At 41.4% G+C, this 25,119-nt stretch overlaps 1 protein-coding gene across 3 annotated transcripts in view; it reads right to left on the bottom strand.

Annotated features, from left to right (window-relative positions):
• The window catches only part of LOC111156836 (ectonucleoside triphosphate diphosphohydrolase 4), a 33,573-nt gene extending 11,639 nt beyond the window's left edge, over positions 1-21,934 (bottom strand). Inside the window, exons 1-7 of one of the 3 annotated variants that reach the window (XM_022517951.1) lie at positions 21,827-21,934; positions 14,005-14,103; positions 12,621-12,818; positions 11,909-12,114; positions 8,793-8,943; positions 8,118-8,221; positions 308-367 (exon numbers count right to left, since the gene is read on the bottom strand). In XM_022517951.1, coding sequence (XP_022373659.1) covers positions 308-367; positions 8,118-8,221; positions 8,793-8,943; positions 11,909-12,114; positions 12,621-12,818; positions 14,005-14,012 — 727 coding nt within the window. In that variant the 5' untranslated portion in view covers positions 14,013-14,103; positions 21,827-21,934. Of the gene's footprint in view, positions 1-307; positions 368-8,117; positions 8,222-8,792; positions 8,944-11,908; positions 12,115-12,620; positions 12,819-14,004; positions 14,104-19,130; positions 19,154-21,592; positions 21,639-21,826 lie in introns of those variants that run through there. The other 2 variants (XM_022517938.1, XM_022517946.1) reach the window with 2 other exon arrangements.
• Positions 21,935-25,119: the final 3,185 nt, after the last annotated feature.

Below are 25,119 nucleotides of genomic sequence, written 5' to 3'. Positions count from 1 at the left end.
TTTATCTATTTGACAGAGAGAGAGAGAGATCACAAGTAGGCAGAGAGTCAGGCAGAGAGAGAGAGAGAGAAAGAGAGGAGGAAGTAGGCTCCCCACTGAGCAGAGAGCCCGATGCGGGACTCGATCCCAGGACACTGGGATCATGACCTGAGCTGAAGGCAGAGGCTTTAACCCACTGAGCCACCCAGGCACCCTCAAGTAAATAAAATCTTTAAAAAACAAAACTTAGCCCCCTTTTTATCCTTTGGGATTAGACCGAACAGCCTCATTTCCAGTCAGACAAGTTGGTTGGAAACTTGATACTTACCATCCTCAATATGCTCGAATCGTCCAAGGACAAAATTAATGCCAATCCAAGCATACACACCTACAGACATTTCACAGGGGGAAGATAAGAAGGATAAAGTTCTAAGATGCTTTTTATAACTCTTATCCATGCAGTTAGCACAAACAACTCATTTACTTTACTCCCTAACAACCTGTGAACACATTATCTGAAATAAAGCAACCCTGATAATGTATTTTGTATTCTCCTAGTGGCTTTCCAAGAACTCTCAACTTTAAAATGTATAATTCTTACCATTTACATGGGTAAAAATAGAATTCCCTCAATGCCAGCTTTCATTTGGAACTCTCTTGAAATAATGGAGTTTTTACTTCACGAAGTTAAGCCTATCAACTGTAAACCTGAAAAAACAAATTAACTCTGACTCTTCCAGTTCCTTCATCCCTTGCTTTCACTCAGTTGCCAAGCCTAGATCCCCTTCTACATTTCCTCTATCCATTCTTTACCCACTTCATTTCCACCTTGATTTAAGCTGTTACAGAGACCCAGTCAATCTTCCTGTCCTCCTCCGCCACTCCAACCCATGCTATTCTCTGCAATTGGCCTGACCTCCAGAACAAAGGCCAAACCCCACAGACTGACAATCCAAGACCTCTTGGATAAAAACTTTTTGTTTTTCTTGCATAAATCAGACATGTAACATTGTGTAACTTTAAGGTGTACATTGTATTACTTTGATAGGTCTATACACTGTGATATGATTGCCCTTGCCACGTTACATACAGTATTACTGCCTATACTCATTATACTGTCCACTAGAACTCTATGGCTTGTTACTCATTCCAAGTTTGCACCTTTAAACACCATCGATCTTTCAACCCCCATTCCCTGGTAACCACCATTTTATTCCATTTTTTTCATAGGTTTGACTTTTTCAGATTCCACAAGTAAGCGACATCAAACAGTACTGTCCTTCTCCGTTGGACTTATCTCACTTAGGATCATGTGCTCAAGGTCCATCCGTCTTGTTACCAATGGCAGGATATCCTCCTTTCTCATGGCTGAATAATATTACATTGTGTATATGTACTGCATCTTTTTTAACCATTCATCCATTGATGGACCCCTGGGTTGTTTCTCTATCTTGGTTTTGTAACTAACACTGTGATAAACATGGGAGTGCAGACATTCTATTGAAATCCTGTTTTCATTTTCTTTGGGTATATACCTGGAAATGTAATTACTGGATTGTATGGTATTCCTAACCAATTTTTTGAGGAAGCTCCACATTGTTCTCTGTAGTACCTGGGCCAATTTACACTCCCACTTCCAACATATAAGGCCTTTTCACCACATTCTTGCCAGCACCTGCTACCTTGTCTTCTCCATGACAGCCATTCTAACCGGTATGAGATAAAGTCTCACTGTGGTTTTGCTTTGCATCTCCTTGATGAGTGACGCTGAGCATCTTTTCATGTGCCATTAGCCATTTTGCTGTCCTTTTTGGAAAATGTCTTTTTAGGTTTTTTTGTTTGTTTGTTGTAAAGATTTATTTATTTGAGAGCAAGTGAGCAAGCATGGGGGGAGGAGCAGAGGGAGAGGGAGAATTTCAGACTCCCTGCTGAGCACAGAGCCCGATGTGGGGCTCCATCTCACATTCTGAGATCACGACCTGAGATCATGACCTGAGCTGAAACCAAGAGTCTGATGCTCAACTGACTGAGCCACCCAGGCGCCCCATGTCTGTTTAGTTTTTAATCAAATTGTGTCTTAATTTGTCTTAATTTTAATCAAATTGTGTCTTTAATAAGTCATATGAGATCTTTATATATTTTGGATACTAACCCCTTGGCCAATATATGGCTTACAAAAATTTTCTCCTATTCTGTAGGTTGTTTTTTCACTTTGTTAATTGTTTGTTTTACTGTGTAGATGCTTTTGAGTTTGATATAGTCCTATCTGTTGGTTTTTGCTTTTGTTATTTGTGCTGTTGGGTGTCATGTCCAAAAAATCATTGCCATGACGAATACGATGAGCTTCCTCCCTATGTTTTCTTCTAAGAGTTTATGATATCAGGTTTCATGTTTAACTCTGATCCTTTTTTTAGGTTTTGCAAGTGGTGTGAGACAAGGGTCTGATTTCATTGTTTAGCGTGTGTTTCCTCAGTTTTCCCAACACCATTTGTTGAAGAGACTATCCTTTGCCCACTGGGTGTTCTTGGCTCCCTCACTGGGTATTAGCTGGCAATATATGCTGGGATTTAATCCTGGGTTCTCTATTCTGTTCCATTGATTGATGTGTCCTATTTTTTTTATGCTAGTACCATGCTGTTTCTATTAACATTGCTTTGTAGAATGGTTTGAAATTGAAGCATGATACCTCCAGCTTTGTTCTTTTTTTCTCAGGATTGTTTTGGCTATTAGGGGTCTTTTGTGATCCACACAAATTTTAGGATTCTTCCCTCTGTTTCTGTGAAAAATGCTTTTGGTATTTCAGTGGGGGCTGCATTAAATCTGTAGATGGCGGGGCACCTGGGTGGCTCAGTGGGTTAAAGCCTCTGCCTTTGGCTTGGGTCGTGATCCCAGTGTCCTGGGATCAAGCCCCAAGTCAGGCTCTCTGCTCAGTGGGGAGCCTGTTTCCTCTTCTCTCTCTGCCTGCCTCTCTGCCTACTTGTGATCTCTGTCAAATAAATGAATAAAGGCTTTAAAAAAAAATCTGCAGATGGCTTTGACTAGTATGGCAATTTTAACAAAATTAATTCTTCCGGTCCAGGAACACGGGTTGTCTTTCAATTTGTCTTCTTCCATTTCTTTCAGTCAAGCCTTACAGGTTTTATTGTAAAGATCTTCCACTTCCTTGCTTAAGTTTATTCTTATTTTACTCTTATCAAAAACTTGATACAATTGTGAATGAGATAGTTTTATTTCTTTTTCAGATGCTTCATCCTTAGGGTAAAGGGATGCAATTGATTTCTGTATGTTGGTTTTCTATCTTGCCTCTTTACAGAAACTGTTGATTAATTCAATGACTGACAGCTTTTTGATGGACTCTTTAGGATTTTCTATAAATAAGATCATATTATCAGTAGATAATGACAGTTTTACTTTTTCCTTTCTAATCTGGATGTCTTTTCTTTGTCTTGCCTAGTTACTCTAGCTAAGACTTCCAGTACCATATTGAACAGGAGTGACGAGAGCAAGTATCCTTGTCTTATTCCCGATCTTAAAGGAAATGCTTTCAATTTCTCTCCATTGAGTCTAATGTTAGCTGCGAGTTTGTTAAACATGGTTTTTATTATGTTGTTTCTTCTATACCCACTGTTAAGAATTTTTATCACGACTGGAAGAGATTATGCTGAGTGAAATAAGTCAAGCAGAGAGAGTCAATTATCATATGTTTTCACTTATTTGTGGAGCATAACAAATAGCATGGAGGACTAGGGGAGTTAGAGAGGAGAAGGGAGTTGAGGGAAATTGGAAGGGGAGGTGAGCCATGAGAGACTATGGACTCTGAAAAACAATCTGAGGGGTCTGAATGGGCGGGGGGTGGGAGGTTGGGGGAACTAGGTGGTGGGTATTAGAGAGGGCACGGATTGCATGGAGCACTGGGTGTGGTGCAAAAACAATGAATACTGTTACGCTGAAAATAAATTTTAAAAAAATAATTAAAAAAGAATTTTTATCACGAAAAGATGTTATATTTTGTCAAGTGCATTTTCTACAATACTTTTTTGAGATGATCACATGATTATTTTATTTCCACTTTGCTCTTTATTATTTCCTTCCTTCTGCTAACTTTGGGCTTCACTTGTTCTTCTAGTTACTTGAGGTGTAATGTTGTCCTGTTTATTTGAGATCTAATTTCTCAATATATGCTTCTATTGCGGTAAATTTTCTCCTCAGAACTGCTCTTGCTACATTCTGCAATATTTGCTATGTTCTATTTCCATTTTTATTTGTTTTGAGATAATTTTTTATTTCCTTTTGAATTCTTCTTTGACCTACTGGTTTAGAAGTATGCTGTTTCATTTCCACATATTTGTAGATTTTCTCACCTTCTTACTGATTTCTAGTTTCATACCATTGTGTTCAGAAATGATGGCTGCCATGACTTCAATCTTCCTAAACTTGTTAAGACTTCCTCTATATCTCTCATATGATCTAACCTGGAGAATGTTCCATGTAGACTTGAAAAGATGTATATTCTGCTGCTATTGGTTGGGATGTCCTGTATATACCTGTTAAGTCCATTTGCGCTAACATGTAGTTCAATTCCAATATTTTGCCTTGCTGATTTTCTGTTTGGGTGATTCATCCATTGGTGATAGCGGGATTCCAAAGTTCCCAGCTATTACTGTATTGTTCTCTATTTCTCCTTTAAGACCTGTTAGTATTTGCTTAATATATCTCAATGTTTTGCTGTTGGGAGCATATATACTTATGTTCTTCTTGAAGTACTGGCCTGTAAAATGACCTGCTTTATCTCATTACCCTTCTAGCTTTCCAGTCTATTTTGTCTGATATGTATATGGCTATGCCTGCCTTCTTTTGGTTTCCAATTGCTTGGAAAAGTCTATCTGTGTCTTAGAGCTGAAACGAGTCTCCTATAGGTAGCATATAGTTGGGTCTTATTTTTTTAAATCTATCCAGACATTCTGTGACTTTTGATAGGTAAATTCGATCTGTTTACATTTAGAGTGATTACTGATCTGTAAGGATTTACTACTGCCATTTTATGTATTGCCTTCTGGTTATTTCGTCTCTCCCTTGTTTTCTTCCTTCTTTACCCTTCCTTCCTTTACCCTTGTAAGTTTGTGGTCCTCCAAGGTTTCCACAGTTTGCTTAGTGTCCCTCTTTTTTTAATGTTTTGTGTCTCTCTGCTCTGATGTTTGCTTTGTGGTTTACATAAAATATCTCATAGGTAGAAGTCGTTTTTCTACTGATAGCAATTTATCTTTGTTCACCTATAAAGTTTCTATCCCCTTTTACTCTTCCCCTTTTATATTTTTGATGTCACCAGTTATCTTTTCATGTTGTGATGTTGTGACCAAGTTATAGTAGCTATGTTTACTTTTAATGCTCTTTTTCCTTTAACCTTTGTACTTGTTTAATATACTATTCTAAAAACGTTAGTTTTTCTATTTATCACCTTAATCAGATTTTGTGTGCCTTCCTCTTTTCATTCCAGCTTGAAAAGCTCCTTTCAACATTTCTCGTTAAGTTGTTTGGGGGTGGTGAACTCCCTTAGCTTCTGTTTGTCTGGGAAAGCCTTTATTTCACCTTTATATCCAAGGATAACTTTGTCAGACAGAGTATTCTCAGCTGGCAATTTGTATTTTTTAATACTTTAAAGTGTCATTCCACTCTCTCCTGGCCTGTAGAGCTTCCACTGAAAAATATGCTGATATTGACAGAACTTCTTTTGTGGGTTACTGTCTTTTTCCCCCTAGATTCCTTCAAAATAATTTATCACCGACTTTTGACAGTTTTAATGTAATGTGTCTCAGAGACGGTCTTTTTGCACTGAGATAAATAAAGTGGTCTGTTAGCTTCACAGACCAGAAAGAGCCCAATTCCTTCCCTGGTTTTGGGAAGTTCTCTATTACCTCTTTAAATATGCTCTCTTCTCCTTTTGGGATACCCTCTAATCTTATGTTGGTTCTGCTAAAGGAGTCTGATAGTTTTCACAGGGTTTCTTCACTTTTTAAAAACCTTAGTTTTTGTTCCTCTTTTAGGGGAACCATTTTTATATTCCTATCTTCAAGCTTGCTTATTCTCTCCTCCATCTGCTCTATTTCCAATGCATTCTAGTGCATTCCTCATCTCATGTATTGACTTCCTCAGCTCCAGAATGTTTGGTTTTTTAGAAGTTTAATCTTTTCTTCTTTCCATTAATTTTATTCTGGAGATCACTGTATTAGCTCACTGAATTTCTTTATAATAGTATTTTAAATTCTTTATCAGTTAGATTTAAATATTCCATGTCTTTGGGCTCAATTACTGGAAAACTGCCATGTTCTTTTTGTGATACCATATTAAGATGATTTTTCAGTGTTTGATAAAAAGTACTCTTTCTGCTGCATTTCAAGTCATGGACACCTTTCTTATTAGGGAAGGCTTTTTTTACTTTGGTTCTAACAATTTACTTTGGTTCTAACAAGGTCGGTAATTTAAAAAAAAGAAAAAAAGGATGACCGCAGAGTTCGTGGAACTGTGTTTAGTACTTGGGGCTACCACAGCCTGGTAGGGGATCCTTAAGTGGGGGTGGGGGATCCAGAGGTCCATGGGTGATCCTCTTGCCAGAACCCTGGGGCAGAGAGCAGGAAACACATTCCTTCAGTTCTCTGAGCCTTCTTCCCTTTTCCTTTCCCTCCTCTCAGTCACTTCGATCTCTGCTCAGAGAGATCAGCTGGCACGCACTGTCGGGTAAACCCCTAACTCACCACCTTCACCCTCTGCCTCTTCTGCTAGAAAAATCGTGAGGGTTCCCTGCCGCCACTTGCCTGGCTCCATGGCCTCCTCTGAGGTTCAAGCCACCCATTTTCAGATGGGTGGATGTGCTGAGTGTCCTAAGCAGAGCTGCTTTCTCTGGGTTATAGATGTCTGATTAGTTTTAAATCAAAAGGGAGGGAAAAAAGGAACAACTCACGCTGCCACAACACAGACATCACCAAGACCTGTCCAACTTTTCATCTTACTACCACTTTTCAAAAGGGCTATATGCCACTCAAACTATTTTTGTTCCTCTGTCCACTGTGCAGCTTTTCTAACCTATGCTGACTCAGATCATTTCTTCTGCTTGGAATGTACTTCCTATCCTTCTCTCAGAGCCCTACCCTCAACAGGCTCTGGCACGCTTATGGCTAGCTATCCCACAGTTTAAACTGTCACTTGCTCTACGATGTCCCTAGCAAGGAAAAAACAAAGCAAAACTCCCTTTTGCAAACTCCCACAGTACTTCCTGCTTACCTTCCTTATGGCACCTAGCACTCTATCTCATGTGGCAGCTAACTGCGTACCTCACTCGTCTGTGAACAGCTCAATGGCAGTATTTGAATTTCACCCAGTTTGTATTTTCTACAATGTCCTTCCCAGAGGAGGTATTTGCCCAAATGTTAGATGATTTTGAAATAGGTGCTTTTGGTCTTCATTTCTAGCAAACTAGTCTCCAAATAATATCCCACTGATTTGTTACTTCATTCTCAAGTAGAATCATTTACTTGAAAGCAGAACTAATATTTTCTCAGTGTATCAAAGTCAAGAATTCCCCTTTGTAGCAAATAAGTTGACAGAAGGCGCCAATAATGCAGTAATTATCATAATTACAAAAAGGTGTATACCTTAGACAAGGAACACGAACCTTTCCTATCCAAATGAATCCAATGTATGTTTCCTAAATGTGGTAAAGATAAACTAAGTTATTTTTTTAACGGCTTAATGTTTGGAGAATAAAGGCCACTCAAATAACAAACTAACTTTGCCATTTAAAAATAATATTTCGGGGCGCCTGGGTGGCTCAGTGGGTTAAGCCGCTGCCTTCGGCTCAGGTCATGATCTCAGGGTCCTGGGATCGAGTCCCGCATCGGACTCTCTGCTCAGCAGGGAGCCTGCTTCCCTCTCTCTCTCTCTCTCTCTCTGCCTGCCTCTCCATCTACTTGTGATCTCTCTCTGTCAAATAAATAAATAAAATCTTAAAAAAAAATATTTCAAGCTATGATTTCCTAAATTTTAAGATAGTAAAAGTAATTTAATAACGCGTACACTGGAAAAAAAAATGGGAGGATTTAAAGGAATAACTTCCCAAATTTCAAGTTGAAGACCAATATACCAACCTTCTTGTTTCCCTGAAATCACTTCTGCGTGAGAGTCAGAAAACAAGAAGTCAAAGTGCACGGGGATATCAGTCAGGAGGTCCTCCAGGATGGCTTTCTGCTGGCTGGAAGACAACCCCAAAATTGACACATCAAAATGGAGCCTACATTTCTCTGTTTTAAAAAGAGAAAAAAAAACACAACAAAACAAAAACTATGGCTCTGGTATATCCTGTACAAAAACAGTAAATTTTAAAGCCGAAGTAATTCACTGACTAAAACTATTTTAGGAAGAAATCTCGTGAGTTGTGTGAATTCTGCAATTCCCAGATATGAAACTACAACTATAATCCTTAAATTAATAACATAGAAAATCAGGGTTTTTTTTATATGACCACTTTATAGGTTACGGTTTACTGTTTATAGTTCACTATTTATAATTATAATCAAATACATGAGAAGATTTTTGGTGCATTCTGGCTAAGGGAATAGTTCAGGCTCTATTCCAAATTTGAACAAAGAATTTTTACTGTCTTTCTTTTGGTGATGATAATGAACGAAGAGGAAGGGAAGGAAAAGGGACAGGAGGGGAGGTGGGGAATACACCACCACCATGGCCCACCCCGCTCTCTCCCCCGTCCCCCACCTCCCCCACCCTCAGGGCCTGGCCTGCCCTGGCCCCATGTGGAGGATCACCTTTCAGGAAGAATTCTCATTCCAGCTGTGCAGAGGATGTAGAGAGGCGTCTCTTTGTGTTTTGCCCGTGGTACATGCTCTGCAGCAAAGTTCAAGAGTGGAGAAATATAATCACTGACTTTCTCTGGAGAGGTAGCAAATTCGGAAATGCCTACAGAAAAAAGAGCACTTCTGTTAACAAGTAGATAGTTAATTAATATGTTATGTTTCTTCAACGGGGCATATTTGAGAGAAATTCTGGCTCTACACCACACTCCCCTAGTTTTTCCCTATCCCTCTAGCAACAACCTTCACAGCCTCTCTTCCTTATGTGGTGGTGGTACTAAATGTTCAGTCTTACCCTCTCTTCTCAGTCTCCAAGAAACTGAGACCTGATTGCGCAACTACTATGTGTCAGACACTGGGATCGACAGCACATGAGCTCATGAGCCTGCCCTCCAGAACATGTTTCCACTTTGTTCAGGCAAGCTCACTCACTCCTTTGGCTACCACCATCACCTTCGTGTCTCAGTTCTCCAAATCTCACCAGTAGCCACCAGATCATGTTCCCAACCTCCAGATCAGCATGAGGGAACTGTCCCCTAGACATGGCCAGATGCTGGTCCTTACAGACCCTAAACTCAACACACACACATATACAAACCTGAATCGAACTTCCACTACGAATCTGCTCCTACTGCTTGTTACCTACCCCAGTGACCACCATCACTAGAAAGCCAGCAGCCCAAGCCAGGATTCTGGATAAATCCCTCTCCCTCCCCCAATATGTGTTCTGGGTGTCCCTGATCACATCTCCCTGGTTCCTTTCACATTATTTCATTTCTCCTCATCTCTTCTGGCAGCCTGATGCGAAACAGGCTCCGCTCCAGTCTTGGCGATCCCTTGATCATTCCCTATGCAAAGAGTATCTTCCTGACTTCAAATTTTAAAAGTCCCCAAATTTCTCATTTCACAGATTAGGAAACTCTGGATCCAGAAAGATTTAAGTGATTTGTCAGAGCAGTCAGCAGAAAACAGACTAATAGATCTTTTTTTTTTTTTTTTAACTCTACCTACAATGCTGTTTCAACAGACACCAAGCCCCAACTGATCCAGAATCTATTAAGTAAGGAAATTTCTAGAGCTTTGCTGAAATGCTATACATGAGAGTCCCTGCTTCAGGACCAAGAAGAGCTATTAAAAGGTACTTGAATTTCTACTTCAAATACTTTCTGTAGCATCAGAAAAAAACAGTTAAGCCTATGATGTCCCAAAGGACAACTGCAAGGCATGACAGGTTTTATCTTATTTCAGGTGAGCAGTTTGATCACTGATGGAACCTGATATGTGAAGCTAGATGAAATGCAATGTGCTTTATAGAGCTTTATTTTTCAATCTTCTGGTGAATTTTTTATTTGATCAATATTACTTTAACCCTGAAAATGTTTCTAGATTAGGAATACATCAAAATTCAAGGAATGGAATAACAGAAAACTAAAAATTCACAATCATTCATTAAGAGTTAGAGAAAAAAATGATCATTACTCATGGAAATTTACTTTGATATTAAAATAATGCTTATATGAGAGACTCTGATTAAATTCCCTCCCTTTAATCTAAGAAACAAGGTAGAGGTTTTGGATTTTGGGGCAATATGCTGGTGCCCAGATGCCAAAATATCAAAGAACAATCACCTTGTTAAGGGTTGCCTGAAGAAGGAAGTGGGGCCTAAATTATTCAATGAAGAATGGCAGGGGAGTCAAAGAACCCACAGTCAATGCCATTACGAGGAATGTCATTTGAGTCAATTTATGAGTCAATGTCATTTATGAGGAAAGGTATTTTATCATTAAAACTGAACTTCCTTTACATTTACGTATTTGAAATAGGAGAGAATAAGCTAAGCTAATTATTTTTTATCAACATTCTCTAATATTTTACAAGATAAATTCCTGGGATTATTTGGGTTTAATATTTTACTATTTAACACACTAGCAAGATGAAATAAAAGTGCTGAATCTCTATTAAGATCTGTGGTCCAGTGTTTTATTTTTTTAAGTTTATTTTATTGTTTTAGTAATCTCTACATCCAACGTGGGGTGAGCTGAGATCAAGAGTCACATGCTCTTCCAAATAAGCCAGCCAAGAACCCCTGTGGTGCACTGTTTAAATCAGTGATTATCAACTATCAAGATATAAAATGCCTATTGCATTTTATTGCAAGGTACTCCTGGACACCTTTCATTCCTAATACTTCTGATAGAAGGGCAATGCCCATGGAAACTGTACATACAGAAAAAAGTTGAGAATGACGGATTTAAATTATCTAATGGAAAAGGCAAATCCCAATTTTTACACAACACACTGACTTAGAAACTGTGATATCTTTAAAAACTGGACATAACAACATTGGCTCTTCTAAGTTCTACAGTCACTCTTACTAAATAATCTAGATGATCAGAAATACATTGGGGGGTGGCACTGGGGCACCTGGGTTAGTCGGTTAAGCGTATGACTCTTGGTTTGGGCTCAGGTCATGATCTCAGGGCTCCTCTGCACTCAGCACAGGGTCTGCTTGAGATTCTCTCTTGCCCTTTGCCCCTACCCCCACCTGCACTAGCACAAGCTCTCCTCTCTCTAATAAATAAATAAATAAATAAATAAATAAATAAATAAAATATAATCTTAAAAAAAAAAAAAAAGAAATTCATTGGGGCACTTTTTAAAAATGAGGGGAAAAAAGAGAAATATGTACCATGTATTAGACTACAGATATCCATGAGTTATCTGAAATTACCCTGTTTTCAGGGACAGTGAGCGATGGCCGCCAAATAGAAAAAAAAATCCCTCCATAATTAATGTCAACTAGCAAACACCTGAGTAGACACATGAGTAAGGCACTGTGATAAATGCTGCAGGAGACACGAGAAAGACATGGTTTTGTATATTTTATCAAGGAGTAGTCGCCTCATGTGAGATAGACAGAAGAGGGGAAAGAAAGTGAAACAATCAGGTCCTGGCGTGAGCTCTGAACAAGGGTGATGACTTAATGGGGAGAGGAGAGAAGGACATGAAAGACCTCACAGAGAATAAAGGACAGAACCTGGTTACCAATCAGATATTTATCTTTTACATACCGGGTTTTATTTTCATAACCACTGGCTTTCGGTTTTTATCCCTCATTTGTCTGATATCCAACAGATCATGAGGATTGCCATTGTGCCTTGGCCAGCAATAGACGAATATGCGAGACCCACTGCTACCACAGTCCACCACGATACCGTAGTTCACATTGGGGTTATTGGTGTCTGTAGCTTCAATGTCAGTAACTCGTGCCAAGTACCTTGTTCAGAAAAATGAACATATGCTTTTACTGAAACAGAGACTATCATCCTGAATCCGCACACAACAAATGCAATAAACAAACACCAAGTCCATGAATTCTGAGCTGATCCATAATCGCATTTTTACAAGGGGCCAAATGATTAAAGAGTCAAAACAGAACCCAGTGATAGTGATAAAGATAATCTAAACCAGATACACAGTCATTACTCCTTTTAAGAAGTTCAAACAAGTTCTGAGAACCAAAACTATTCCCAAACTATTGACATTAACTGAAAAATCAGCTTAGAAGATATCACAGGAGAAGCTTATGTTTAAATCCTCTTACTATGTGGATTTGGTGGTTAATGATTAAACAGCTTCCGACGGTTTAATTTTTCCTGCCACACTGTATTCTCTACAGATTCTGTTTCCTGCAGCCACATGCTCCTTCAATTCCAACCTAATCCCCAAAGTCCCGAAGCTGTAACATGAAGCATCCCGTCTAGAAATGTTTTCTTCTCTTACCTGTGAAACTTCTTGTCTCTGGATAGTCGCCCATACTTATTTCGGATTATAACAACAGAAAAGTATAAAAGTGAAACAGCGGCAGCTAGGACGCTAATAACAATAATCTGGCGTAAATTGGTATTCAGAATTCGAGGACACCCCACTGGAGAGATGCTAAAATGCCAGGAAGCAGGAAAAAGACAGGAGATGCCGATCCTAAAATTAAAAAAAAAACAAAAAACAAAAAACAACCAACAACCAGATTTTAAAGCAATCTGCTCCAAAGAGGTCTCACCTTACCTAAACTGATCTCAAGGTTAACATTTGGATCAAGCCACCCGTTTTCCCTCTGGGAGGTATCTGTACACCAGCACCTTCCCTGTTGCTATTTTGCTATTTTACTCATTATTATAAAACTACATGAATGAAAATTACACCCTGATGGTAATCACATTTCTGTGTTTTTCCACTTTTCTTGACAATATTGTGTAGATTATTTGTTCCCTGCTTTGTTTCAAAAACAAACATAAAAATCAGAGACAAGTAGAAGTTCAATACCATAAATATAGAAATCTACAATGAACGCAGGTTTAAGGATAATGAAACCAAAAAACAATTCAGAACAAGGAAATGCATGTAGGGGCCAAAACCTTGTCCATTAGATTAGAAACATATAAACAGATCAGGAGGAGGAAGATTTTCTTAACACTGAATCCCAAGGCAAATTTCTTCCTGATGACTGAGTGACAAAATGGGAGAAAAAAACAATATCTTTAACAATATCTGCATAATACAGTCAATAAATGAGTTTTGTATGTCCTGTGTTTTCAAAATTATTTCTGAACCATTTTTGCAAATAAACACTTTTCTTCTCTGTGTATGTCGGGAATGAGTGATTATTATTAGGCTGAAGAAAAGCTTGCTACTTTTAGCATAAATGTTTTGTGGTTAATTTCTATACTCTTCCCTTTAGGGGTGCTTCCTAGACTAAAATAAGTCGCAGAAGGGGGAGCCATCCTGCTAACCCAATGGTGCTCCACCTGCAGTGTCCAGTCTCCATGTGGGTCCTTGGGCCACTCCACAGAGTGCGCCATCCCCTGCCCACTCCTCCGAGGCTTCCGGACAGTTATCCCATGCTTAGTACAACCCCTCACAGATTCCAACACACCTGCCCTTCACAGTAAGCTACCCCAACCCCTGCAGAAACCACCTGGCATGACCACTCTCTATAACAGGCGCCCCAGGGCAGCCTGGAAGAACAGAGCTGTGAAACAGAAGTGTAGCATAACTTCTCACTTGCAATTTAGTTTTTTGTTTTTGTTTTTTTTCCTTTCAAGATCTGTCTCTGTGGCACCAGAGGCTCAGGTTTTACAAGTACTGGCGATGAGATGCCATCACTTACCTCCCCATGCTGACGGGTCCGAGGCCAGGTGATGTTCTAGGAGTCAGTCCTCACACACCATTACAGAAATAAAGGGGTCCTCCCAGAGTTAGAGACCTCCTGTTCCAGAAAGTGAGAAAAGTCACAAAGATGGCACAATCCAAGAAGACATCTATGTTCTTTTACAAGTATGGGTTTAAATCCAACCACACATAATCTGGTACACGAACCTTGCTCTGAAGCTGTTGGAAGGGCCTATTCTGAGCACCCTACTTCTAAGTCAATTTCATGCTGTCAGGGATGTAGGCCTAAATCAAGAGACGGCAACAGTCTGGCACTAGTTAGTGTTCTCTACCTAAAAGCCAATCAGTGACCCCAAAATACCAGCTCATCAAATAGGTACTGAATTAAGGAAGACTCAGGGTGGTGCCAGGCAGTAGGTGGTAGGTAGAACGCTTCACTGAAAAGGAATCTGAAACAGGGACTCCTAGAAGAGAGATCAGCTTATGCACAAGGTACCACACAAGGTCCCACGCTCCTAATCTGATCTGGTGCTTCCCCCGGCCTGGTACTCCTCCAGCCCCTAGGCTCCAACTCGCAGAGAAAACAAGGGCTAGCAGGGGCTGGCAGCCAGGACCTCCTTCTGACCTACTGGATCCATTCCTTGGTTTTGTGGCTTTATCTCTTTCAGGCTTCTCAAGACAGCCATCTCCCCTTTCCGGCTTCCTAGCCCTTGAGCAGCAACTTCTCAGGACACTTCCCAGGTCTCCTTCCTAAAGGCCTGGCTGCTTTGCTGTGTCCTGGATTTCTTCCTGGCTTGGCTCCGTTCTCCCCCAGCTCTGAGCTCTGCTCCTGCTCAACCTCAATGACGGCTTCAGTCTGCAGACCGCTCAAAAACTTCTTTTTCCATCCCCAGCTTCTCTTCCGAGCTACAGCTAGAGAGATCTCCACGCACTTACTGATACCTCCAGCTGCACACAGCACCTGCCCATGAAAAACAGTTCTAAAACCCACGCTCGTGCCGCAATCCTCACTCCCTTCTCCCTTAACATGCCCCGCCCTGCAGTTGCAGTCTCAATTCCTCCAAGCTGCTTAAACCAGAAGCAAGGGAGTCAGGCCTGACCCCTTGTTCTCCTTCACCTTCCACAGCCAGTTTCTAGCAGATTCCACCATTTATTTATTTATTTATTTATTTTTCCCCCTTCTTTTTTAAACCTCACTTCATCTAAAATCTGTTCCTTTTCTCATCTCTTGCCCAGACTAACAAGTTAGTCTCCTCCCTGTAGTGTCAACCCAGTGGCTCTCCAATCCTTCATCCAAGACCTCTAGGCACAGGTTCTTCAGCAGAAGTGGACACTCACCCCATCCCTGCTCAGGCCTATGATCCCGTTACTCTCGTGCTTGAACCTCCAGTGGCTCCCACTGCTCTTAGAGTAGGTGCTGAAGGCTTTACTCTGACTCCACACGACTTCGCCACCTGTCACTCCTCTGATCTCATCGTCTGCTCTCCCTTTTCACTCCACACCAGCCATTCTGGCGTCCTGGCCTCTGAACATGCTGCTCCCTCTGCTTAGAAATCATCTGACTCACTTTCTCACTGCCCCCAGGTCGTCACTCAGTGTCACTTTCTCAGGGAGGCCTTTCCTGATCACCCAATCCATCTATCAAGTTGTCCTCTCCACCCACCTCTTTTATTTTTTCCCTTAGCTTTTACTTATTTATTAAATAGTTATATAGAGTTTATTATGTGCCAGGCCCTGCTTACTTACAAATATTAATTTATTCCTCTTAATGACCCACAAGGTAGGCACTATTTGTATAACACTTTACAGGAGAGGCAGAGAGGCTACGCGACTTGCCCAAGGTCATGCAGCTAACAGAAGATGATTATATACAAAAAAGCTAAGATTCCAGCTTGAGAACCCCACTCTCATCCTTGTCTCTAAATAGCGGGTGCACGTTTGTTTGCATTTCTCTTGCTCGTGGGTCAAGTTCCACAACGGGCCGGATTTTTGTTGGCTTGACGGACTGCTGCATTCCCAGTACCAAAAAACCCCAGGAAAGTGCCTGTCAAAAAGTTGGCTGGGACCCATAAACAGTTAAGAACTTACACACTAGAGTGATCTTTCCAAAACAGCTGGGAATCCTGACACCTCCCCACCTCCCAAACTTTTTTTCTTCCTTCCTTCCTTCCTTTTTAAAAAGATTTTATTTATTTATTTGGAAGAGAGAGAGAGAAAGAGAGAGCACGCATGAACAAAGGGAGGTGCAGAGGGAAAGGGACTAGCAGACGTGGGGCTTGATCTCACAACTCTGAGATCATAACTTGGGCTGTAATCAAAAGTCAGATGCTTAACTGAGCCACCCAGCTGCTCCATTTTCTTCTCCACCTCTTTTCTCTCCCCCTTGGGAAGAAGTCCTAACTCCTTAGGATGGTAAGGGAGGGCTCTCCCAGTCTAGTCTTGTGCCTTTTAATAGGGTAGCCATTGCCATGTGTGGCTATTTACAGTAATTAAGATGAAAAATGCGGTTCCTGAGCTGCAACGGCCACATTTCAAGTGCTCAAGAGGCACATGCAGCTTCTGCATTAGACAGCACTGATCTTGCCCCTGTCTTTCTAGTCCTATCCTGACAGACTAGACAGGTATGTACCCTCTGCTTTAGCCATACTAAACACAAGCAGCGAGTCCCTGAAATGCCCCACATTCCTCCGCCTTTTTAGAATGCCTCTCTCTTTCAGGTCTGTCTGTTGGTGTTCCCATGCATTCCCTGCGACACAAGTCAGGCCTGCTTCCTCTGTGAAGGCATCCCCAGTTCTCATATCCCCAGAGCATTTGCTCAACACATTAGTGGGCTACTGTAGTATACTTGAGGTTGGCTTTCTCATTACATGGCAAGCCTCTCATTGGCAGTGGCAGCCTCTTATTCTTCTGTTTTCCCAGTGACCAGTGCCTGTCACACAAGTGTTGTCTGCTTCCTGGATGGCAGGGGTGGGAGAAGTAAAGATGAACCAGGTATGGACCCAGCCCTGAAATAATTTACAATGCAGTAGAGGGGATAAAACACACACACATACACACACACAGATATGAGAGTAAAAAGTACCAATAATGCCTACTTGACAAAACAGGAAAAATCACTTTAATTCGTTCAGGTTTCAATATGGTAACCATATCATACCATGTGGCCAAAACTTGGGACAAACAATATTTGTGATTTAAAAGTTTACACAAAAAAGAAAAAAAATGTCAATTCCTGAGCTGTTTAAATGAATTTTAATGTGGTTTTATAAAGCAGCTATCTTTTAGCATTTGAATATGGTGAGATTACTATATCACAACTTTTATGAGAATTCCAATGGTTCGAAATTTTAAATGTTAAAAATACACATAAAAATATAAGATGAAAATGTACCCAACTCAGAATGAGTAAGTTTTTTTCTACAATTGACATCAATGTCTCAATCCATAAATGCAAGAAAACAGACCATATGAGTTTAAGACTTCTGCATGTTTTTAAGAAAATCCCTTCCCAAATACAAGACTTGGGAAAATTACTTGAAACACATAACAAGAGGTAAACATCCCTGACATATAAAATGTTCTTGTAAATAAATAAGAGAAACACTGAAATAGAAAAATGCACATGGATAATTAGAAATTAACCAAATAAGCAAATAACCTTCAACCGATCGCTCCAGTTTCCAGCATCAAATCCTCTTCTGGATGTATCAAGAAAGTCTACCTTAAAAACCATGACATGGGAATTCGAATCTGAACATTTTAAAAAATCGATAATTATGTGATAGCTGAACTAAGAACAAAAGAAAAGAACATTATAGTTAACAGCTTAAAGTCAAGGTACTAGGGGGGAAAAAGACCTTTAATGATTCAATGATGCGAACTTGGAGGGAATACGAAGGGCGCGGAGGATTAACAAACCTGACTCCAGATTTCAAGGACTGTGCAGACTGGTTACAGAGAAAATTCTAATACCCATAAAATAATCAAGAAGATAACAGAAGGCAATGTTAAATTATCCGGACTCCTGCTGTGACAGTTCAGAGAAGAGCACAATGAAGGCTGGGGAACAGGAAAAGATTCTTGGGGGTGCGAGGTACACTTTCAGTGGGAGAAGGGAAAAGAGAACACATTTCAAGGAAGTTGCACTGTTTAGAATGATCATAGCAAACTTGGTAAACGTTACTTAATCTAGTGTTTGTCTTGGAACTTTTTTTGAGATACGTGAGGATTTTAACAAAAAGGATAACTAGATATTTTTGTAAGTGACACAATCTGTGTTTAAAGATAGAAGAAAATAGGACAGCTTATAAACTGCTGAAGTAATTACTTTTATTTAGGACAAAAAGTATGACTGAGTTATTACCCAGCAGTCAGCAATATGGTAATTTGATCTCAAAATGTAAACTCCAATTGTATTTGTGGCTAAAAATCTTGGCACCATAGTTTAGGAAGCCAAACTCTAATGTTACATAAAACTGCCATGTTTTTAAAAGGCCTAAACTGTGTTAGACCTACCACCAGCGAGATGCACAAACTCATGATTTCAGCTAGTGGGGAGGCCCTCCTTAGCTGAACATTCTCTAGTAGAGGGAAGTCCATAGGGTCATGGTTAAATGTGTCAGTTTCTCACTGTTAGTCCTAAAGAAAACAGTGAAAACAATATCAATCAATTGCAAAGTGAAAGGGCTCTTCTGGTGAAAAATGCAGCATACAATGAAACAGACATTAGCATATTCTCAAATCACAAGAAAACACAATCATAGACAAACCAGACTCTGGGAGAGCTAGACCTCTGAGTAAGAAAAGGTAAAATGACATGAAGAAAAGAATGATATAAATACCACAGGATTACAAGAGGACCTTGAACAATCAAAGGAGCCCACAAACACTTAGGCAGAGCTTTGTAAAGAAACAACTGTGGGGTGGGGGGAACCCGGATGGTTCAGTTGGTTAAGCATCTGCCTTTGGTTCAAGTTATGATCCCAGGATCCCTGCTCAGCGGGGATCCTGCTTCTCCCTCTCCCTGCTGCTCCCCCTGCTTCTGTTCTCTGTCAAATAAATAAAACAAAATCTTAAAAAACAAGAAAAAGAACAGGGTTCTTTTTGTGAACCCTGTCAGGGTACCTGGGTGGCTCAGTAGTTTGAGTATCCAAGTCTTGGTTTGGGCTAAGGTCATGATCTCATGGGTGGCGGGATGCTGCAGTGGGCTTCATGTTTGGCGGGGTCTGCTGGAGATTCTCTTGCTCTGCCCCTCCCCTATTCACGAGCACATGTGTTTCTCTCCCTCTCTCTCACTCATAAATAAATCTTAAAAAGGAAAAGAAAAAGAAACAAATGCCTTGGAAGAGTGAGTCCAGGATGTTGTGTCTCACTAGGTTGTGGGGAAAGACATCAAAATAACTAATTCATTCTTTGTTTTGAGAAGAATGCACCTAGTTGCATTTATGATCTACATTTTCTCCAATATTTATTTTAAAAAATTCTATTTTTCAATAACAAGTCCTAATTAAACCTCTTCCTACCTCTCACTATTCATTTGCAAAATTCTGGTCCCTATTTTAAATCACCTCTGCAATTTCTGAAATCTGGAATTTCCTCAAGTTCCTATTCCATATCCTAGCTTACTGACATCCTGTTACTACAACTTCTTTAGTTCAAATCTGGGGTCACAATCTTTTGGCAGAAACTAAGACCACCTTCCAAATTTTCTAGGCCTAAGAGGGATATCACTGCTGACCAGGGTCACCTGGTTCTTAACCTTGAATCCTACTTATCTGTGTGTCTACATATTATATCATTCATTAGGTCCTGTCAAGTCTTTTTCAAACACACATCTGTATCAGTTAGTTCACACATCTAAAATCCCCATAGCAGACATCACTACCTCAAGACAGACTCTAGGCAGATCATCTAGCTTTTGCCTTTACTCTGAAGGCCACACTTCAGAAACACCTGTGTAAAATGCTGCCTTCAAAATATCATCAGCTTAAGAAACTTCTGGAGCCTATGGGTCAACACCAACTTTCCTGTGTGGCATCTGAAATCTTAACATCCATCTAATGGTCCCATCTAATTCTATCAACTTCTCTCCTTAGCCCCAGATAACATCTCCCCTGCTGTAGTGAGGTGGGTCTCTTGTTGCCCACATATACTCTTCTAATTCTTGCCTCCGGCCTTTACTAATATTACTTCTCCCAGCATGTCCTACTGTCAATATTACACTTCTTTCAAAGCACTGGTCCAATATTTTTCTTTGACAAGATTTAACTTGTTTTACTTTCTAATGTTTTCCCACATTCTGAATCTTCTCTTTATTCAAGTGTAGTTTGTTTTATTTTATTTATTTTAGTAGGTTTTGCGCCCAGCATGGGGCTTAAACTGCTGACCCCGAGATCAAGAGTCACATGCTCTATTGACTGAGTCAGCCAGGTGCCCCAAGTGTAGTTTATTTTAAATAAACATGCTGAATAAATATGTACAGAATATAAATCCTTAGATCATCTTTTTTTCCCCTTCTTTCTAGACTATAGACACAGAAGTTGAGGTCAGGCTTTCCTACTATACCTGGAAGAATGTAAATCATAGATTACAATATGTAACAGACACAAGTGATCAATGTTAAGGTAAACAGTAAACCACTTATGTACCCCATTCTAAAACTGTGCTAATGTGTCAAACTGAATAAACCTAACACAAAGACAAGATAATATCAAATACAAAATAACACAAAGAATGGAATTCTTTTAAGCCTCCAAGGCTGGAAAAATTTCATTACACAAAGCAAGACAGGTTAAATGCTGTCCTGTGAAATCAAACTAGGGATCTCTAATTTAGAATTCTTTAATAATTCCTAGTTTATCTTCTAGCATTGAAGTTCCAGAACTGTAAAGCACCTCTTTTCTTCCCTAATAGTGATAAATGCTCTCTGAAAATGCTCTGCACTAGTGCTCATCTAACTAGGGTCTGGGGACACGTGTAAGTTCTGGGACATATTCTACACAAAGAGAACTGTATCCTTAAAAGATGTCCACGCATTATTCAAGTTCGAGAAACTGCTCTATCACTTTATTGCCCGAATAGTTCCGTCCTTCCAAGGAGCAGTCTAAAGCATAAAACTTAGTAAAAGCAGAGCAAAGCAAAACCAAGGCTGAAAAGTACAATGTTAGGGACAAGGCGGCAGGCAAGAAGCAGTCAGTCGGTGCAGCATCCTCTCTCCGCGGCCAGGTCCTCCCCAGTGGGGGCCAGATCCGCCCACACTGCGTGTGAGAGAGGGAAAATCCAGCGTGGTCACTGGAGCAGGCGCGACAGCACCAGGCCAGTTTCTCTCGCCAGGGGCTGGGGGAGAGCACCTGCCACCCGGGGTCACGGGGGCTGACCGCCCGGGCGCCCGGATGTGGCCGCGCGGCCCCGGGCGGCGGGGGGCGGCGCGGACGCCGGGGTGACCGCCAGCAGGCGCAGGGAGGGCTCCCCGGACACGGGTGCGTCCGCGGCCCTCGTCGCCCCGCCGGGCCCCACACTTCAACCATCCCAGCTCTGCCGGCCGCTTCCCCGCCCTCCTCTCGTCCGCGCCTGTAAGGCCGCCTCACCTGCTCGGCAGCACCCCATTCGGCGTCCGGCGCTCCGGGCAGCGGGAAACTGTGAGCGGGCGGCGGGGGGCGGCGCGGACGCCGGGGTGACCGCCAGCAGGCGCAGGGAGGGCTCCCCGGACACGGGTGCGTCCGCGGCCCTCGTCGCCCCGCCGGGCCCCACACTTCAACCATCCCAGCTCTGCCGGCCGCTTCCCCGCCCTCCTCTCGTCCGCGCCTGTAAGGCCGCCTCACCTGCTCGGCAGCACCCCATTCGGCGTCCGGCGCTCCGGGCAGCGGGAAACTGTGAGCGGAGGGCATCCCGGCCACCGCAGCGCGGTGGTGGCAGCGGCGACACGGTACCGGCTTCCCAGAAGCTCCGCTCCTTTCCGGGAGCCGCGCCGCCGCCCCGGCGCCGGCCCGTGCGCGTCACCGCCGGCGCAGGGAGCGCGCACGCCGGGAGGGGGCGGGTGGAGCGCGGCTCTGGGGGCGGGGCCTGAGCCGGGATGAGTGGCGTGGAGTGCGGAGCGGTGGGGGAGTGCGGAAAGTGACAGTGGTATTACAGAAGTAACGGGGGTTGTGGCTTGGTTACCGCCATTCGCCGCTGGTCTGTCGCAATGTGTTGCGACACCGCGGTTATCTTTCCTTGTGCCCCCAAGGATTATGAAAAATAATGCTCGAAAACCTAGGCATTTTCACTCAACTCTGGGCATTTTACAATTTTACCACTAGCTATCCGTGTTGGTTTTTTAAAGTTTTTATTTAAATTCTAGTTAACATGCAGTGTAGTATGTTTCAGGTGTACAATTTAGTGATTCAACCATTAAAATCCCAGAAGAGAACACAGCAGTAACGTCTTTGACATCAGTCATAGCAACTTGTTACTAGGTATGTCTCCTGAGGCAAGGGAAACAAAAGCAAAAATGAACTATTTGGACTTCATCGAGATAAAAAGCTTCTTCACAGTGATGGAAATAATCAACAAAACTAACAGGCAACTTAGAGAATGAGAGAAGATATTTGCAAATGACATATCTGATAAAGGGTCAGTATCCGAAATATATGAAGAACTTATAAAGCTCGACACCCAAAAAACGAATAATCCAGTTTTAAAAAGGCAGAAGAAATGAATAGACATTTTTTTCCGAAGAAGACATACAGCTAGCTAACAGACACATGAAAAGATGCTCAACATTTCACTCATCATTTGGGAAATGTAAGTCAAAACTACGATGAGATACCACCTCACACCTGTCAGGATGACTAAAATCAACAGCACAAGAAACAACAGGTGTTGGCAAGGATGTGGGGAAACCTTCATGCCCTGTTGGTGGGAATGCAAAGTGGGGCAGCCACTCTGGAAAACAGTGTGGAGGTTTCTTAAAAACTTAAAAATAGAACTGTCCTGATCCAGCAATCACACTAGAAGGTATTTACCCAAAGAATAAAAAATATGAATTCCAGGGGATACACCCACCCCAATGTTTATAGGAAGAATGTTTACAATAGCTAAACTATGGAAACAGCCAAATAAATGGATAAAGAAGATGTGGTGTGTGTGTGTGTGTGTGTATATACACACACACACACATATATAATCATATATATAATGGAATATTACTCAACCATAAAAAAGAATGAAATCTTGCCACTTGCACTGAGTTGGATGGAACTAGAGAGTATTATGGTAAGCAAAATAAGTAGCTAATCCTGTTTTACATGTGGGGAGGCTTAGGCTCAAACCATCCAGTGACTCTGTCAGGTCCACATAATTAGTAAGAGCTAGGATTTCATCCTTGCCAAAAGCATGCTCTGGAGGAGACAGACCACCTCCACCCCCCCACATACACATAATGGTTCTGAGAAGAAATAGTAGGGTGAACACCGGTTTCTGAGATTGACCTGATGACCTGGTACTTGGTTCAAGGACACACTCTCTCTCTAGCTTGACAAAAACCTGCCTTGAAATCACAGCGCTGGAAGAGACATTGAGAACCACAGCTTTCATCTCCTTTCCCTTTTTCTACAGGTGAATACATTGGTGTCCAAAGATAGGAAGTGACCTGCTAGCTTAGCCACTTAATTTTTTTTTCTAAATGAGAGCTATGAAAATTTTTACATCATTACTTCCATCAAGTTAAATAAACTTGGACAGAACTAATAGTTACATATTTCAAGCAGAATCCTTCTTGGTCCAGCACCAGCCTGGGTCATCTACTCATCCCCAGACTCTAATACTGTTCATGGAAGCAAGCTAGTAGTGACCAGGAAGCCTGGTAAATACTGTCTTGGGGCACCTGGGTGGCTCAGTCAGTTGAGCATCTGACTCTTGATTTCAGCTTAGGTCATGATCTCAGGTCTTGGGATTGAGCCCTGAGTCTGGCTCTGTGCTCAACAGGGAGTCTGCTTGGGATTCTCTCTCCCTCTACTTCTGCCCCTTCTCCTGCTTTCTCTCTTTCAAATAAATAAGTAAATCTTTAAAAAAAAGAAAACACATACTATCTTTTTACTACTGCTTCATATTAAAATAATAAAGTCACAGAATGTTCAAGCCAGAGAGAATGAACAGACTTTCTGGTCTAAACTACCCCCTTTTGCTGTTGAGGAACACAGACCCAGAGACATAGAGTGACTCGCCCAGGATCCCTGCACACAGTGTGGGGAAGCTGTACCAATGGTTCTGACTCCTGTGTCAGTGCCCTTTGGTGGCAATCTGTTTCTATTTTTTAAATGCCCAGTTTGGATAGCTTACACATTAAGCACCTCTATGATACTTAAGTCTAGTTTTTAGAAGCTGAAGTAGTTAACTACCAACATGTTGTGATTTAAGGGTCATTCTCCCTCAAAATGATGTGCCCTTCAAAGCCCTTACCATTTGAGATATTGGTTTGGATTATGGTGGTCTCTCTTAAGGAGGCCCCCACTAAAATGACAGACTAGGGTTATTAGTCCATCAGCATTTCTTATAATACATATATAGTAATTATCTGACCAAAGCTAGGAAAGAAAAGTATAAAGGAAGTATGAAAACATGTAATATGGTGTACTCATTTCCTAGAACTGCCCTAACAAATTACCCCAAACTAGGTGCTTAAAATGACAGCAATTTCTCCTTTCACATTTCGAGAGGCTGGAGGTCTGAAATCAAGGTATTGGCAGGGACATGCTCTCTCTGAAGACTCTAGGGGAGAATCTTTCCTTGCCTCTTCTTAGTTCCTAGTAGTTCCCAGCTCTCTTTGGCATTTCTCAGTTAGTAGATGCATCTTTCCAGTCTTCATCTCTGTTTTGTGTGCTGTTCTCCTGTGTGTCTCTCCATGTTCAGATTTCCCTCTTCTTATGAGGACACCAATCATAATGGATTTAGGGCCCAACATAATGCAATTTGATGTCTTCTTAATGTAATTATGTCTACAGAGACTCTATTTCCAAATAAGGTCAAATTCACAGGTTCACAGGTGGATGTAAACTTTTGGGGGACACTATTCAACCAGTACATGAGAGGACCATCCCAGTCTAAGCTGTCAGAGAGGACCTCTTTGAGAAAGTGG

This window comes from Enhydra lutris, unplaced genomic scaffold (genome assembly GCF_002288905.1).
Source record: "Enhydra lutris kenyoni isolate GAN:26980312 unplaced genomic scaffold, ASM228890v2 scaffoldscaffold3, whole genome shotgun sequence".
Classification (NCBI taxonomy): Eukaryota; Metazoa; Chordata; class Mammalia; order Carnivora; family Mustelidae; genus Enhydra; species Enhydra lutris.
Note: the sequence above shows the minus strand (reverse complement) of the source record. Positions and strands in the feature narration are given on the sequence as shown.